The sequence below is a fragment of the Numenius arquata genome, chromosome 11 (assembly GCF_964106895.1).
Source record: "Numenius arquata chromosome 11, bNumArq3.hap1.1, whole genome shotgun sequence".
In the NCBI taxonomy this organism is placed as follows: Eukaryota; Metazoa; Chordata; class Aves; order Charadriiformes; family Scolopacidae; genus Numenius; species Numenius arquata.
In genome coordinates, this window is record NC_133586.1 from 7955237 (window position 1) to 7974114 (window position 18878).

General features: G+C 40.7%; 1 protein-coding gene across 1 annotated transcript in view; it reads left to right on the forward strand.

The window, feature by feature from the left end:
- The window catches only part of AGBL1 (AGBL carboxypeptidase 1), a 274834-nt gene that overhangs the window by 54104 nt on the left and 201852 nt on the right, over positions 1–18878 (forward strand). Inside the window, exons 14-16 of the mRNA XM_074155673.1 lie at positions 2550–2637; positions 12234–12378; positions 15583–15736. Coding sequence (XP_074011774.1) covers positions 2550–2637; positions 12234–12378; positions 15583–15736 — 387 coding nt within the window. The remainder of the gene's footprint in view (positions 1–2549; positions 2638–12233; positions 12379–15582; positions 15737–18878) is intronic.

Sequence of the window (18878 nt, forward strand, 5' to 3'; positions counted from 1 at the left end):
GTGAAGTACGTTGAGGTCCCACCCCAGTACAACCTCTGATACAGCTGCCAGTAGTTTCATAGTTGGAGAATTTGGCTATTATTGGTGGAAGGTTGCTTGTTATCTGCTTATTTGGCTGTTGTCAGCATTTATAATCTCATTTTGTGCACCTGAAGTTGTACATGACTCACATGTTCAAGTGTGCAATGAAAAATACTTTTGGAAGAAAAATGTGAAAACACCACCCGGTGTAAGGAGGCTTAAGTTGTGGCTTGCTTGTGTATGGCTTGTACGTGGGATTGGCTGTTAAAGCAATTCTTCTGTGGGTTACTTCTGCTGCTCTGAGGGCAGAGAAGCTCTAGCTTATCTGGCTTGGCTGAGTGAGTCTCACTACCCCTTCCAACACGCGTAATATTTACACAGACTGTTAGTAAGAGATGTTTTTTATTCGCTACATTCCTTCTGCACTTTCCTGGGCTAATGCTCATGGTGTAATATTAAAAGCTTCCAGTTGTGATGTGGTGTCAAAGTGCCATGGGTGGCAATACTTTACAGCTCCTGGTTACTGATCTGTTTTGACTTTTCCCTTCCCTTTTGCTCTTGGTTAGATGGCACTGTGTAATTTTCAAATCAGCAAAAGGGATATTTCATTGAATAGTTGTGACCAGGAGCAGAGCAAGTCAGGAGGTGCAGCCTCCACCTCTCTCCTTCCCCCTTTTCCACCAACTTACTCTACCATGGGAAATAATGAGATTTTGTTAGGACCCTGATCTGTGTTTGTTTTCTAAAACTGAATATTTCCATAGGGAAAGCAGAAAGGAAAAACTGATATTTTATGGGTGGTTTGGTTTTATTTATTTATTTATTTATTTATTTATTTTTTATTTTTCTTTTTTAAATAAAATGAGATGGCAAACTAGTATGAACCATCGCTTGGAGAGGCGGTTTGTGTGTGTGGCCTCACAGAGAAGGTCAGGCTTCATGGAATATGGCTGATGAGAGCACCGCCAACCCTGAGCCTCACATCCCTTGTCTGATGAACTGGGCTTCTGGGCAGGCCAGTGTCTCTCAGATGTCCCTGTGGCCCATGTCCTGGAATCAAACACAGAATTGCTTCTTGTCTGTGGCTCACAGTGCTGCTTTGGGAAACAACAATATAGAGGTTAGTCCTAGCTATAGGCTAGTTAATGCTACCCCACACCATGGCCAAAGGTGAGCTGGAAAGACATTTCTGCCGGTACACTTGCCAGCTCTTAAAGCACTGGAGAGTTTAACAGAAAAACCCAAAGGAAGAAGCGAAATTGAATAGCTGCTCATGAAAATATGTCATCAGTATTAATGACTTTCAAGCATCACCTCCTCCCAGCACAAGAACAGCCAAGAGCAGGCTCAGGGGGCAACTTATCAACATGCATAAATACTTGAAAGGGTGTTTTTCCCTTTCTTAAATACGCTTTCACAGAAGTGCCACCAGTATCATAGCTGGGCTCAGCTGTGGCTGGGCTGGGTCTGTTGGACCTGGCTGGCACCACCTCAGGGCAGAGTCCACCCCTGCAGCTGCCAGCACCTTGCCAGGGACACCCCATGCAGATACCTTCGCTGGTGAGGGCAGGATCCTTACCGTAACGGTAAAAGAGCAGGCAGGTGAGTAGAGAAAAGGAATTTGACACAAAAACTGCCTGCAGATGGGCTGGCTTCATGGAGCTGTGAGTAATTTATACACAGCTCAGATCAGAGAAAGCTTCATACCTCAGGGCATGAAATGGTAATGTTTTGGAGGTCAGGAAGAAGTAATCTGCTGGTATAATATGGTACAAAGATGGATGTTACTGTTATCAGCATTTATGGCACATAGGTATTAAAGAGGGGAGATTTAGATTAGATATTAGGAAGAAGTTCCTTACTGTGAGGGTGGGGAGGCACTGGAACAGGTTGGCCAGAGAAGATGTGTATGACCCATCCCTGGGAGTGTTCAAGGCCAGGCTGGATGGGGCTTTGAGCAACCTGGTCTAGTGGGAGGTGTCCCTGCCCATGGCAGGGGGGTTGGAAGTAGATGATCTTTAAGGTCCCTTCCAACTCTAACCTTTCTATGATTTAGGTCTAATGGCAAGTTTAAAATCTTTTTCTAGTTTTGCTTGCTACTGTAGGGTACCAAATGCACTGCAGATCTCTAATGGCGAGGATTAAGGATTCAACAATGGTGCAACCAGGCATAAAATATTGGACTAACGATATTACTGATTTTGTTATATCTCGATTCCTATTCTTTTCTTTCCCTTCCTCTGGTTGTAAACAGAGAGGGTTGAAATCCTCCTTTGCAAAGACCAGTAGGATAATTAATTTTCTAATGAACTGCATTCAGTTCATTTTTTCTGGAAGTGCTTTTTGTACAGACATGGCTGCATTGGAACAAAGCATGGGGCTTTGGGAAATATATTTACTTTGAATAAACTATCTGTGGAGAGAGCACAGACAAAATACGGATGCTTCTTGTTTAGCCTTTTCCTCCCCACCCCTGTCTTTCCCAGCCAGGGAAGTTGTGTCACTTGAAACTGTCTTGTTTTACGCAGGCATGCAGCTGGTCATGTACTCAGTGAAGGAAGCTCTCCAGGGCCGGCCTCGCTGGCTTCGGGCAGGCCATGATATCTGCTACTACAAGTAAGTGCATTTTTGGTGAATAATTTGCGGCTTCCTTTCCCCTCTGTTTCCCTCCTGTTAACTGGATTGATGTTGTTAACCTTTGACCACCAGTGCCACCTGTTTCATGTGTCTCTAAGTTGGTGCTAGTTCAACGTGTTATGTGCTTCCAGCTTCAGGAAACAGCTCCAAGTGAGATCTCTATATTTGATGCCTGGGGAGAAACGGGGCATGTGCAGATTCACTTCCCCGGGAGGAGGAAAGGGAACAGGGAGTGCTCAAACCTTGGGTAGCGTTATGTGGCTTTTTCCCCTGCCCAGGAAGAAATGAACTGGATGGGATCATTGTTTTTCTTTCGCATGCACTGACATTTGTAAGACAGGTGGGAGCTGAGGAGCTAAAGAAAGGGTTGGAATGTACATAGAGGTGTTATGTATGTAGAAATGGAAATATACAAATGCACATTTACTTATTTGTTTGTGACTCTATGCCTTAGTATCTTCACTAGCTTCCCTTCTGTGCAAAGCTGGAACTCAAATCCTAGGAGGCAGACTGGTCTATGACCCATGCATATAGACCTTGTCCTGATGGCAGAAGCAGTAGGGATTAGCCTTACTCACTGTCCTATAGGAACTTTTGTCTTTCTACTGGAGCCAGGCAAGAGTGGTGTAAAGGAGATATGACAAGCTCAGTGCTGATATTTATGCAAGTTCCCCATTTCAGGCTGTTTCTGCAGTGTCAGAGCCTCGGAAGAAAAACACTAGATCAGTCTCATCTTTAAGTTATATCTGAGCTGGAGCTTATCTTATGTGAGAAACTTTCTTACTTGAGTATTTTATTTCCAAGCAGAAAACTGATCGCCGATTCATTCTGGTTATTACAGTCAAAGGAGACAAGCACAGAGCTTGGTGTTTCAGTAGGTTCAATGATCCCTGTTTTATTTTCTCAAGGCTTCCAAAATGTTATCAACAACACTTATTAATTATTTTAAAGATGACAATTGAAAGGGTTTTCAGGACTAGGATAACTGGTATATTTTGGATTAGAAAATCTGTGCAAAGTTGAAGGCTAGGGGAGAGAATAGAACCAGTAGGAAAATTACAGGTGTGAGCAAATGTATTCTGTTGAGCATCTGTGATCGGGATGCCTGGGAATGATGCAGCCTGGGGTGGTGCAATCAGGAAGAGGAGCCCTGCACTGGAAAAAAGAGGTCAGATGTTGAGAAAGGACTGGTAAAACATTATGGGGGAAGTTCACATACTTTGTAACCAAATTCTGATCAATGCTTATACATACTTAAAGGGTGGGTGTCAAGGGGATGGAGCCGGTCTTTTTTCTGTGAAATTCTGCAGCATTTGGTGTTAACTATTTTATCTGGGCCTTACCTGCCATGACCTGAAATCTGGGGCTGAGAATGTCTGAGTGACAAGTTTTCCCATTTTTAAAATTTATTCTTCTCTAATTATTTTTCCTGTCATGATTCCTAGTCACCAATTTGCATCACCAAAATGTCTCGGTGTCTCAGAACTCCACAGGTACTGCATTAGGCACTGTATAAACAAACCAAAGTCTGGTCCTTGCCCCTAACACATTGCAGTTGAAGCACAGGGCTTGGGCTACCCAATGACTGCAGACTGGCAGGGAAATACAAGAAAACAGAAAGGTGTTAACACAATTAACAATAATGATAATTGTCTGGCACAGTAAGTAGTGCTTTTAGGACAGAGCTGAACTTTTCTGATGTTCTCAATGGTACTCCTTCATGAACTCATGTGCTGAGGCTGATTTTAGAAACTGATGTGAAATAATGGGCTTTCTCTTTGTAAGAAATTGTGTTGTAATTCATAATTTTGCTGTTGGGTTCAGAGGTGGCTGCGTTTGCAAGTGGATTTGTTGAGACAATAAACCCAAACAATGACAGTGGGCTGCCTTCCATAAGTAGCAGAGCCTCAAACTTATGTTGACGTAAAAAATTCCAAGTCGTCCCAACTCTCTGTTGTAATCTCTTTTCTTTCCTCTTTTTTTTTCTTTTTTTTTTCTTTTTTCTTTTTCTTTTTTCTTTTTTCTTTTTTCTTTTTTCTTTTTTCTTTTTTCTTTTTTCTTTTTTCTTTTTTCTTTTTTCTTTTTTCTTTTTTCTTTTTTCTTTTTTCTTTTTTCTTTTTTCTTTTTTCTTCTTTTTTCTTTTTTCTTTTTTCTTTTTTCTTTTTTCTTTTTTCTTCTTTTTTTCTTTTTTCTTCTTTTTTTCTTTTTTCTTCTTTTTTTCTTTTTTCTTCTTTTTTTCTTTTTTCTTCTTTTTTTCTTTTTTCTTTTTTCTTTTTTCTTTTTTCTTTTTTCTTTTTTCTTTTTTCTTTTTTCTTTTTTCTTTTTTCTTTTTTCTTTTTTCTTTTTTCTTTTTTCTTTTTTCTTTTTTCTTTTTTCTTTTTTCTTTTTTCTTTTTCCTTTTTCCTTTTTCCTTTTTCCTTTTTTCTTTTTTCTTTTTTCTTTTTTCTTTCTTTTTTTTTTTTTTTCTTTTTGGGAGGGCAGTGCAGTGCTGAAGGCTCAGATTATCCTCTCTCAACCTGGCATCTTGTCTGTAGCAATTTGAGTAGCTATTTTATTTTGTTCCAAGGACTCTTCACTAACCTTTATTCACCTAACCTTTTCTACCTTAAGAGCTAACATCTTGTGGTGTCGTGGTTTCCCTGTGCACGTCTGTAACCTCTGGCTTCTGTGTGTACGGGCTTCTTGTTGGGCAAACTTTACACACTCATTACCATAGCAGTGGCTCCTCGCATCATTAACAAGGCAGTTATTGTGCAGTGATTAAAGAGCTGCTGACTTCCAAGATTAAGCAATGATTGAACAATTAAGCTTGTAATCAGATTCTTGTTCAGAATACGTGAGAGATGGAGTTTTATTGATTTGGAATATTCTGTGTTTTCTAACTGTACATTGAATTATACATCAACATATTCGTCTAGGATAACTACTTGTTGTCAGTCTCATTTACTGTTTATTCCAGGCTTGCAGGCTTCTGTATATATAAGAATGCACGTACAGACAGGTCTGTGCACTTTCACCTCTACCGAAACTAATTTTTTTTGTTTCAGTGATTATAGAAGAGATTCCCAGTCATGAGAAGTTGTATGTGGGAGGTAACGTGAAGAAAGTATGTTTGGGTTTGCTCAGACTTCAGCTCAGAATAGGAGGAGCTGGGATTGCTGTAGTGGTCATAGAATCATAGAATGGTTAGAGTTGGAAGGGACCTTAAAGATCATCTACTTCCAACCCCTCTGCCATGGGCAGGGACACCTCCCACTAGACCAGGTTGCTCAAAGCCCCATCCAGCCTGGCCTTAAACACTTCCAGGGATGGGGCATGCTGATATCATCATGCATGATGATATCATGCTGCTTGTGTTTTGGGGAAGAAGCTCACTTCATTTCTGTTCACCCTGGTCACAAGTATCCTGGGCTAGGACTGGCACACTTTGAAGGGAACCTCATCTAGTTACTTTTAGCAGGAGTTATTCACAAATATGGGAAAAAATGAGGAACTCAAAGATGCTCTTAATTGCTCTTGCAGCAGGACTCTTTGGAAGCAAACTCTGAGCTGAAGGACAGTGGGAGGAAAAGCACATTCGCAAGATGTCTGGGTGATACACGTTGGCTGATCTTTGCTGACATTCATCTTCCCTGAAGACGGGATAGTTCACTCATAAAGATGAATGTTGGGGCACAGCTCTGTCATCGCGTACCTTTCCCACATGTCTCACGAGGGCTTTTACGTTACAGAGAATATTAGCAGTGCTCTTGTCAAAAGGATCCTGAGTGACACTTCTGCTCTGTTTTATTGCCTCTGTGGAGTGACAGGATACACCCATGATAAACAGAGTTGCAGTTACTATAAGATCATCTAATTCACTTGCTGTCTTGGCAGCTTTTATGTGCTGAATAATATTCCTTTCCAGCAAATTATTTAAGGAACAATGGCAGCTTGCTGAATTGTTGACAATGTGCTTATGCCTTTGGTTTCATGGCTCATTCTAAGCATATTATCTAACCTCCAGTATTTCCAGACAATAGTCAGTTCGCAGATAGTAATGAGGTACATGGAGTGTTTTGTTCTCAGCTCACCACTAAAGACTTGGCTGTTTGGTGATCATAGCGGTGTCAGAACCAGGCCTTTTCTCTTCAGCATCTTTATAATCACATTAGATGAAATCATCATCATAGCATTAGCAGGCTGGCTCTCAGTTCTAATGGTATCTACAAGAGAGGGCTGAGACACCACTGAGTCTGACAGTCTCAGTTTGACAACTGAAGGCCTTCATAGCAAGACAGCTGTGGGAATATTCTGCTTTAACTGGGATTCTGCCTGCAATCTTGAGAACAAAGATACCTTAACATGGATTTGGTCCTTGAAAAGGAAGCGGTGTTGTGCATTTTCCAGTTTCTAATGTGGCAGACCCCAAAATAACAGCCATGCTCTGTAAATTGTTAAATACTGTGGTGTTTTCTATGGTTTGAACCAGGGTGTTAGCAAAGCATATCGCATGTAACAGCCACACTTAAAGATATAACATCAGGGTGTGTAAGACGAGGACACCAGGCTCCAGGTGGCTGAAGGATTTTGGATGAAGGGACTGCATCAGCAGATTAGAAGTGATAAATAGTTTACTTTCCATTTGGACTTTGTTTTGAAAGGCCTAGAAATCTAGGATATTGCTATTTTCTTTGGCCATCTTGGTCTAAGCTGATACAATGCCATATTCCATCACCTATCATGCTTTGTAAATGCTGCAGACAGGAAGCCTAAAGAGGAGATGACCAGGAGATATTGTTCTTGTATCACTTGGTGCTTTTTAAATTCCTGAGTTACAATCCAGCTCCTTTATGGCCTGCCTGTACCTTTGGCCAAGTGACTTCACCTTTCTGTGTCTCAGTTTCCCCATGTATAAAGGATGGAAAATTAGAGTCACTTATCTATTCCCATTCTTTGGGTGGTGGATAAAAGGGAAGCAACTTTTAATTAGATAGTACATGTAAAGGTCTTAAGCTCAAAAAATTACCGTGCAAAGTAAGTAATAAGTAGTATTATAATTAATTAACTTTCCATCACAGCTATGCTAGAAATATACTACCTGTACGTTATTTCTGAAGGAGAACAGCAAGCAAAAGGATTTCACTATTATGAAGTGATTGAAAAGCACAGCAGATACAGCTTGAATACTGATTAAAAAACCCACACTTAGGCCTCTTATTTTCTTTCCAATAATCAGCATATTAGTTTCTAGACAGCATGTGAAACTTTGAATGTTTTTTGAAAGAAAACACAAATAACACAGTGAGGACCAGATGTTGTTAGGGTCTTTTTTCCTCCTCTCTTGCTTGCTTGTTAATTTGGGCTTCATGCTGGTATGGTAGAGTGTTGTGATGAAAAAGGGGTGAGCAAGAAAAACTGTCAACCTGGTGGAGGAATAAGGAAGCAACAGAGCCATCTTGGGGAGACCGCAGTGGAAGGAGAGGGAGGCAAAGAGGAAAAATGTTATTTTTTTTAGGTTTTGGTGTTTTGTTTTTTTTTTTTTAAAGATTCAGAGCTACTGCATTGTATGATGGGTTGTGAGAAGCCCAGATTACATGCAGTGGGAATACATGATCATTTACACTGCTTGCACACAGGTGGGTTTTCTATTTAATATATGAGTGAAGAATATTGAAGCCTCACAAAGCCACCTGTAAACTTCCTGTCACTACCAGATAGTTTCCATAGATTGAATCAGGTGTCAAAGGTCTGGAAATATCTGTTCTGGGCAGGCAGTCTGCTGGAACAGCAGAGGTGTTCGAGACAAGAATGAAATGTACTGCTAAAAAGTCAAGTGAGAGCGTTATGCATCAGTACCCTCAGGATCATGCAATCTAAGTACTGTCAGGAGTAAGGACCATTGACCACCAGGGTAGCGTCAAGGTAAGAGGTGTATGGTGCTGCAAAACCTTTGGGTTAAGTGGCCATTTCAGACAGGAGGGACCTTTTTTTTTTTTTTTACAGACCACAGAGGAAAAAGCCTTTACCAGAGCATTAGGAACAGGTGGGAATAATGTGTATGTAAGATATTTACGCAGTATCTGCCTGCAAAGACCTGTTTCCTCCCACGCCTCTAACTACAAATGTGAATTTGGAGGGGAGGACTCAGAAGATGTCAGCACTTTATGACAGTTCTTTATGAATAAGGTCATCTAGCTGTCCAAGTGACAATGCATGTAATAGAGACTAGGGAGATGAGTTTTCCTTATACATTATACAAGAAGTGGCTCTTAATTATCCTTCACTGTCAAAATTAACAGGAGCTAAATTAAATGTCATTGTCCTGACAACAACAACAACAAAAAGGACTCAAATCCTTGATCCACTGAAATACATATATAGTAGCTAAGTAGATGTTTCTATATATGTAGGTTCATTACCTTTTTTTTTTTTTCTTGAGTCTTTGTCCACTATTCAGGTGGTTTATTTGCAAAAGAAATGTTGAGGTGAAGGGTTCAGCCGAGAATAAAATCATAGGCTTTTCAGTTTGCCACTGTGACTCGGTGTTCCTGTACTATCTATTGATCCAGTCAGTATCACTCACCCCACATGTTCCCAACTATTAAATTCAGGTGAAAACCCAGCAGCATTGTATATGTCTTCCTTATGAAAAAGAGCTGATTATTTTGAGAATTTGACAAGAATAATTATCTTTTCTTTCCACCCCTTTGAATAAAAATGAACAGCAGCAAAATAAACTAGTATTGTAAATTTCAGGAGCTGAAATTGCATCTTTTGGTTGCCTCTTCTATTTTGCATTTTAATGCAACATTGATGATAACATTTGTCAAAGAAACCTCACAGTCCTTCAGAATCAGAAGGTTCGGCAACAGCATAATTGGTGCAATGTGGGAAAAATATTGTTTGAAATGTATTTATGGATGCGATTTGCTGTGAGGCTTCTCCCTAAAGTGCATGAATTGTCTCTTCATCTCTGCTGAAAGAAAACTTTCTTTCTCAGCCCAAAGTCATCTTTGTATCAGACTTAAGTCTCCTGCAGGAGATCTGGGCCTGGGACTAGATTGAGAAGATTTTGTAGTTTTAGTGAAAGGAGTGTCAAGGGCACTAGTAGACCTTGATGGCCCTCACCAGCTTCACCCAGGGCCTCCACCCATGCCCTCTGCTCATGGGCCAGGAGCTCTATTTAAGCTCTCTCCTGGCCACCCAATCCTTGTATTGGCTCTGTCGTGTCCCAAGGTTGGGGTAACTCAGGTTTGCAGATTTCTGATGTCAGAATTAAGGTGAAATGACACCAGAGGAGTCCAAACAACCATTAATATTTATTAACCAAGCTAGCTTATGAATGTGAGCCTTGCATCATGTCGTTAAGCTGCCATTCGGAAAAATGAGGTAGAGAGGGAGAGAGAACAGAGAAAATGAAGAATAGGGTGAGAGAGGAAGTTATCAACTGCCCCTGGTCCGCTGTTAGTCCTGCCGACAAAATGGCGGCCCAGGTCCTGGGGGCACCATGGGGAGGCCCCTCCCTTGAGTTCATAGAGCCGGCCAGTCTCCTCCCCAACCCGCCTTCCTGCACCTCAGGTAAATTCAGTGTCATGAGCAGTTTTGTTCTGGAAGCGGGTTGGGGGGTAGTGGCTACCACTGGGCGACCGAATCCCAGCATGGATTCATGGCCCTGCAAGGCAAGGAAGCCCACCCAGGGAAGCGCTGCCCCGCTGAGGCGTCTGGTCTCCCTGCAGTGCCGCTGGGGCTGCAGAGGGGCCAGGCCGCTCCTGTCAGACCGCAGCCTGTTTGCCCTTGTTCTGCTGAGACGTCTTCAGTGAATGTTTGAGGCAATTTCTTGTAATCTGCATCTCTACAAGCTCCCGCTCAGTCACTGCTCTGTCTCTGCGTTGCTACCAACTCTGGCAGTCTGGACCCTGGCCCATGGAGAAACCTCCTGGCTTGACCCAGAGCTGCTTCCTCACCACAAATTTGTCTGGTGATCTGGCTGAATCTGTGGTCGGACCTGTCTGCCATCCTTGGGCATGTCCTGCTCAGGTACAGTGAGAGGTGACCCTGGCTGGCCCTGGGAGCTCTGGTGGCTCCCATATCAAACTCAGCTCTCCATCTCTTAGGGAACAACTGGTCCTCATTCCTCCCTGACAGGGAGAGGCTCAAGTCTTTGAAAAGGAGATATCCAAAAGAAAAGATTTTTGGGGTTGCTCACAATCTGCAAATCTGTATGAGGCCACTTCTCCTCTGTGTGCAGTCTCTACCCAAACCTATTCTTTTCTTCTTCCTACTCAGTGAAGAGCCTTTGATGATATTTGAAACATTTTTACATATGTCCTATTTATTTATTCTATTCCTGGAATATCCATTTTCTTCCTGTGGTAGAACTGAATGGTTTGTTTGGTAGGGTATTCATGTTTTCTCAATGTCCAGGCTTTCACAGAATATTTTCACATGGCATTGTTTGGGGCTGTGAATAGGTACCTGCATCTCTGAGCAAGATAATTTGGATGTCAGAGGCAATACAGCAGTATTAGCTGAATGCAGTAGTTTAAATACATCTGGACTGTGCTATATGAAATAGCATTAGCTGGCTTCTTATGGGCACCTTCACCAAATGAAACTACTGCCCCACATGGTTCTGCCTCCTAACTCTCTGCTGGTCTCTATGTATGGCGTGAATCCCAAATGTCCTGGTTTCAGCTGGGATAGAGTTAATTATATTTCTAGTAGCTGCTGTGTTTTGGATTTAGTGTGAGAGTAATGTTGATAACACATACTGTTTTCGTTGTTGCTAAGTAATGTTTACATTAGTCAAGGACTTTTTTGGTTTCCCATAGAAGATGATAGGGAGCATAGACAGGACAAGCTGGCCAAAGGAATATTCCATACCATAGGTGTCATGCTCAGTATATAACTTGGGGGTGGCCAAGGGACAGAAATCCACGATTGTTGCTTGGGTTCAGATGGGCAATAAGTCATTGGGTTGTGAGAGTGATTGTATTGTATCACTTTTATTTTGTATCTTTTACCATTATTGCTATTTTTTTTTTATTTTCTGTTACTGTTCTATTAAACTGTCTTTATTTCAACCTACAAGTTTTTTCTTTTCCCCTCCTTTTCTCCCTCTTCTCCTTCCCCCACCAGAGGTGATGGAGGCGGTGGAGTTAGCCAGCAGCTGCGTGGTCCTAGTTGCTGGCTGGAGTTGAACCATAACACCAGGAGCCCCTTGAATCTGGTGTGCCACCTTGGTCAGTGGTACTTACCATCATGATCCTGTTTGCATCTCTGTCTAGTGGACCCATGGTTTCTCTAACCTTCCTTCGTTCATATAGCCTGTAGGATCGTTGCTGTGTTACTGGATTTTGTTTAGCACTGTGTTATATTTTTTTGTACCTGTTCATTGCTGTGATTGGATTGATTGTAATTGTATGGGGCTTTCCCAGTCTTGGTGCAATGACTGGAGTTTGGAGCCCATCTACAGTATGAGATGAAAACTCACTCCGAGTAGACACTTCTCTGAATACTTAGTTCTTTCGTAGCTGCTCCAGATGTGCATCTGGAAGCGATAACCATCTACTTCTCTCTTTTTCTTTCTCCAGAAACCACTACTCCTGCAGTACAGCTGCAGGAGGAGGCGTGAGAGGAAAATGCTACTACACGCTCACCTTCACCATCAAGTTCCCTCATAAAGATGATGTCTGCTATCTGGCCTACCATTACCCCTACACTTACTCCACAATGATGGTAATACTGATATGTCCACCTAGATAAGCTAGTGGGCCTGATGGTTTGGAGCTGCCTTGGGTATGAGGTTTTGAGTTAGTATAGAGAAATTTCTGTGTGGGACAAACCAGTCAGAAGATAACGCAAATCAAAGATGTCCTTATTTGCTTGGGGTGAGAGGCAGGAGCTAAAGATAGTGACAAGTCAGAAGTGAAAGGTGCCTGCTACTCTTCCTAAAAGAACATTAACAGCTCAGCTTTCAGAGCTGCACCCAGCAGTATCCCAGTGCTGGACCTCATTTGAATGCTTGTCAGCTGTTTCCTCTGTGCCAGTTGGAGGGTCAGTAGGCATTTGTGACACCCTCACCAATGCTGTCAGTACAGAAACTAAAAGAATACAACTCCAAGGTGTAAACTGTATTATTGAGTTGTACCAAATTTGCTTCCTGGGGAAGGATTTGTTTTCTACAGCCTCCTACAGGTGGATGGTAAGGGAATTTTCTGGGGAATGCACCCAATGTGCTTTCTCTATGATTGATGTTGAAGAGCCCAAGGTCGGAAAGGAACGTATGATCAAAGAAGAGAAAAGAATAGTTTTGGGAGCAGCTTTGCTTTGTTGTTAAAGATTAGAAAGATGTTACTGTAAAAGAAGACAGTTCCAGTAGAGCAGTTCCTCTTCCTTCTTCTCCAGTTTCAATTGTCAGCGCTTCTGGGCAATAAATGCTGGTGTGGGTTGGTGAAGTTTGGGGTCACTCTTTATTACGATGGTATCATTGTAATTTTGTTTTTGTAAGTTTACTAGTACTAGACATGAAAAGCTGTGCTTTCAAGGGAGACAACATCCTCTCCCACTTTCTAGCCATGCTGCTCGCTGTGCCAGCGTAGTTAGGCTTAGATTAATTCCCACTCAAACAACAGTCTCTTGTCGACTGCTTTGCATTCTGTTATAGATGTTCAAAGAAACTGCTTCCAATGTCTGGGAGAGGGCCAGTCAAGCCTTCAGAGTCCAAAATACACCTGCCAGCTCACTTCTCATTAAGCTTATGAGTACCAGTTACTCCTCAAAATCAATGAGGAAGAGAGCATGCTCCAGAAGTGAGGTTTGACCTATAGCCTTGGAGACATGCATATACCAGAGTCTGCAGGGGAAAAGACAATACTGAAGAATCAGGTGGACTTATTCACCACCATACTTTATTACTGAAATGCAGTGCCTCATCATTATTTTACTATTATTGATTTCTATCTTCTGCTGGCACAAAAGCAAGAGAGACTTGGAGAGTTTGTATGCTCTGGGAGTCCCTGAATCTCACCTGATCCTGAATGAATAGAATAGAGATGAAAAAGATGTTATTCCTAGGCTTGCAGAGCCAAGTCTTGAAGTATTTCAACTGTCTCTTCAAATAAAATGCTCATTGAAGTTAAAGGGACTTTTGCCCCAGGAAAGGTTTAAATGAACTAAGACTCAGTAAGGACCATAAAGTTTGGTAAATGGGAATTATGGCAGGAAAAGATTGATAGATTGTCATGTCCAGCTCTTTAGCCAAAGCAAAATTGTTGCCTCTAATAATTCTAAAGGCTTCTTTGCTTGGACTCATTTAAAATGTTGAGTGATGCAATTTACACATTTCCACGTTACTTTAATTTCCACAGTAAATAAACTAAATCAGCTTTGTGCACCAGTAGATTTCATTTTAAAGCACTTGTCCACTGGTGAAGTATGTTGGTTTTACATACCAGTAATAAATTAAAAGTGATTGCAAACCCAAGGGCTCAATTAAATACATAGTGCTTTGGGGAAGAAGATAAACTTGTCTATAGAGTTAGTAATTCAAAAATGTTTTTAAAGATCATATATATTTAATAGTTACAGGCATATTTGCAGGAAATACACATTGCAGAATCCTATTTGAACTGAATGCACTCTGCACTTTATTGCTTTTTGTCCATTAGTAATTACATTTATTTTACGGACAGTAATTTATCTATTTTTACATCACAGTGTTAATTGTTTGGATATCTAGCTGAAATCTCGGTGGCAGCTGTACCCAATTAAGTTTCACTGGGTACCAGGAATACAAGTAAATGAATATATTGAGTTCTCTGTATCTATGCAAGATCGTTAGATGCGTCTAATAATTGAATTTACTTTATAGAGCAGTATGTTAATTGTTTTATGACATAGATGACTGTAAATTTCAGTTCTGTGTTTGCATTCGAATGGATACTGGGAAAGCAGCCTGAAAGATGATGAGCTCCAAGGTTTGAGGAATGGGAATGTCTTGTCCCATAAATGTTGCTCAAAATTTAGCCCTGACTTGTAATGACAAAAAGTTACCACATAAGGGTTGTTCAATGAATCGATGTGTTTTAGTTAAAGTACTGTTAGGACAAGTGTGAATACTGTAATATACCTATTTCTACCAGTTGAGAGACAACTCGTGCTCCACAACACTTAGCAACACCCTGGGATAGGATTACTTACACTAATCTCACCACTTGCAATTACAGGGTAAACAGAGAGAACTACACGTCATCTGGTGTGTGGGTGGCAAGTGGCTATGTGTCTAATGAGGCGATCAGAATTTGTTCCAAAAAGTCATTTTTTTTAAGCTGCCAATTCTTTTTCTCAAACTTCTCTAGAAGCTGTTTGACTTAAGAATTGTTTAAAACTGCCATAATCTTTAGGGGGAGGGGAGAAAATCTCCTTTTAAAATAACTTCTTGGAGAGAAGCTCTTCAAATTTCCATGTATAAAATGTTTTTTCAATGTAAACTTTTTGGCTGCCTCTGGTGTGGAGTTGTTCCTGAGTTTCACTGGCATGTGCTTGACAGCTAACCAGTGAGTTCCATAAACGCTCAAAAACGGTGATTTTTCTCACATTTCTACACAGTCTCCATTAAAATATAAGGAGCAGGCAGTTCTCTTTTGGATTTCATGTATGCACAGAAATTCCTTTACACTAATAAGAAAAGCACCTAGGAACTGTTCAGGTAAAATGATATAAAGGTAATAGTCCTCTGCAGCTTCAGTAAAACTGGGATATATTCTGAATGGCTTGGGCATATTTGTGGGATGTAAAAGGTGATGATATTAACTGGCAGAAGAGAGAAGCTGGGAAGTTAGCAAGAGATGAAATTAGTAATAACATGCAGCTAGTGGAATAAAATCAGATTTTATAGACCGTGAACTCATTTATAAATCTGTTTCTTTGCTTCTTTCTCAGTCTCATCTTGATATCCTGGAACAAAAAAGGAACCCCAAGAAGGTTTACTGGAGGCAGCAGACGCTCTGCCAGACGCTAGGAGGAAATCCGTGCCCGTTGCTCACGATCACTGCCATGCCAGACTCTAAAAAAAGAGATGACTTGGAGCAATTCTGTAAGTAGCCAAATGAAGCATTAAAAAAGATGCTGGCAACTTGCGGTCATGTCAAAAGTGGCAATGACAACCTGTTTTGTGAATATGTTGATTTTCTTGCCTTTCTCACTTTGGAAAAAGAAATCTAAATATGGGGAATAGCCAATTACAACACTAGTTAAAATTGCAGATTTACACCGAGGAGAAAGGAAAGCTGATACCTTTGTTTCATATCACTAAAGAAAAATTTGAAGTAAATGAAGTTTAGCGTCAAATATCTCTAAAAGCAAGAAACTATGTTTGAGTAACCAATTCAACAAGAAATTTAGTTATTTTTTTGTGTTGATTTTCCAAATTGAAATGATGTACATATTTTTAGGTCTTAAACTTGAAAAAAAAAAAAAAATACAAGATCCCTGTTTCCCAGCTGTGGACAGCAATTGAGGTGTTCTGGGCAAATTCCAGCTCCCCCAATGTGCCCAGTAGGTCCATCTGGACACAATATAGCTCCTTACATTTTGTTCAAGTCCTTGCTGATGGTGTACTATCTAATACTAAATATTATAACTGCCATATGACATCTAGAGGTGGTTATTTTCTCAAAGTGAAACTCAAAGATTTAGACCTTCAGTGGCCTTGATTAACACGAATAAGTTTCTGTAATCAACAGCAAGTGACAAGAAGATTCTAGTTTAGCATCATGTTGGGTTAGCTTTGATTTGAGAGCTTGAATGACTAACTACTTGTATGTAAGTTGACTTTTTTTTTTTCTTAAATCAGTAACAAGGCATAAACTGATGATTTTTTTTTTCTCTGCTCTTCACACATCTGTAACACAGCTTGAGAACATTGAAGCAGTGTGGAAATTTAAATTGTCTTAAGATCTCTCATTATGTTAAGCAAATATATATCATTATCTCACTGAGATCCTGGGCTAGAAGTATCTAAGGGCATTCTGTGATATGAACCATGTTTCTCATTACAGAATTCTCCTTTCAGGGGTATGTGGTGATATGTGAGTAGACTCCTCATAATGCCCATGCTGCATGCAGAAACTAAAAGGAAGCTCAAATACCAGAGTTGGTGAAAATCATTGATATCTTTCCTAGTTCAGGTTTAGAGCACAGTGACTGCAGTTATGCTGACATTACAGCGTAATCATCCTGAGCTTATCCCTTTTTATTATAATAATTTTATTATAAATCAAGCATTTATCCTGGCTTACCAAATTTGTGAACATGAACGTGCTTTTCTAGGATGAAGTCTTAAAGCAAAATTACAGCCTACATGGGAATTCATAAGATGCATATACATATGCAGCTTTAATGGTGGAAACTGGAGGCAGCATCAGAGAGAAAACTGGTTTATTGGTGTTGCTATTATTAGTATTATTTACGCTACCGTAGCACATACAACACATGGTTTGGCTGTGGTGGGTGCTGTCCGTGACTGACATGAAGAGATAATTCCTGCTCTTAAGCACTTTTATTCCACGATAACAATGATATAGAACAGGAAACTAGTGGGTGGGAGTTGTGCTGGGGGAGGCTGGTTATATAAAGAAGCATTTGGCACACTGCAGATGATCACCTGGTTAGATGTTAGCTCTTGACAGCAATTTTCAAACCTCATGGCAGAAGGTCTTCATAGGGCAACAGAAAGAAAGTGAGTTGAAATATTTTATTCGAGGATCAGAGCCATCTAGAAGAGACATGCAGTGAACAAGTTTTTCTGCCCAGGTGATTATGCCCTTCCAATGAAAGTATGAAGCAAAAGCTAAGTTAATGTTTGGATTTATCAAAGCAAGGACTTGGAGTGGGTCAGTCACACGATGAGAGAATGTACTAAACATTGAATTTAACCACCTTTGGCTTTGAAAGGACTTACTGAAAGGTGCGTTTTGTCATAGGAAAGCAAAAAAACCCCAATTTCAAGCTCTCCAGTGTTTTTGTAAAATAGCATTCTTGCTTTCTGCCCAACCTCACAATGTGCCTGGGTCTGCAGTCATGCAGATACAGTGATCAGGATTAAAAACTCTGGATGAAAATCACAGACCTGTACCAATGGAACTAAAGCAGGAACAGTAAAGGATGCTTTTACCTTTGGCACCAGACACATGAGGGAAACATAATTGCCTATACTAATTATATGCTACACTGTCTGCCACCTACCAGCCTTGAGGCTAGCCCTGGACTTACCGTGAAGATGTTGTACAGCGCGGGAGAATGGATGGTCTCTGTGTGTGCAGGGCTTACAGCCCAATTCAAGGCAATCAAGAGGGACAGATACCGAAACGACAACATAGTAGTGACCAGTGTGATAATACCCCAAGCGTCACCCTGCTTTTAGGGACTATCTTGATATCAATGTGACAATATTAGGAGGCATTTTCATTTTCTGGAGCACTATATTCTCAGAGTGTATCAGAATGCATTCTGCAGTGTTAAAAGAGAGTCTGGCTGGTTTTCAAAGGTCGTTAACCTGTCTGTTAAGACAAGGCTTGTCTTACTTATTCAGCACAGATTTGCTGAAAGATTCATAAAGTATCTATGAACAGTCTGGACAGATCCTTGTTTTGAATGCTTCAGGCTGTTGTAGTATTCAACATCTAGGTTCAAATCCCATTTAAGTGGCTGAAGTTTTCTTTATTTTTGAGAGAAAGAAGTATCCCTCGGTTTGTGATATTATGTGAATTCAGTGGGATGAAATGCCATTAAATCATGTGCCACTAAACAACTCTTCCTCTGAAGCTTTGCAATGCAGTAAGATTGAGGGCTTCCTAGATCTATCCATGAACCAGTTGAACTCAATCAAAACAGAACATGTAGAAAATACAGTTGTCTGAACTGAAATAGGAATTGTTTGGGGGAAAGACAGTGTCAAGACAAGGGAACACAGTTTCTCTCAAGTTTCCAAGACTATAAAAGTAAATACCAATACCTTTAGGTGACACAGTTTCTCTCAGGTTTCCAAGACTATAAAAGCAAATACCAATACTCTTAGGTAATGAAAATATTTGTTGTTTTATCAAGTGGAAGAACAGCAAGGCAGAGCACCATGTTTTATGCTGTGGGGATGTGTCTAGGCAAATCTGAATGCTCACATATGTGCTGATTTTGTTTAAGTAGCTTGGATAATTATGGCTTTTGGGGCTGCACTTAGC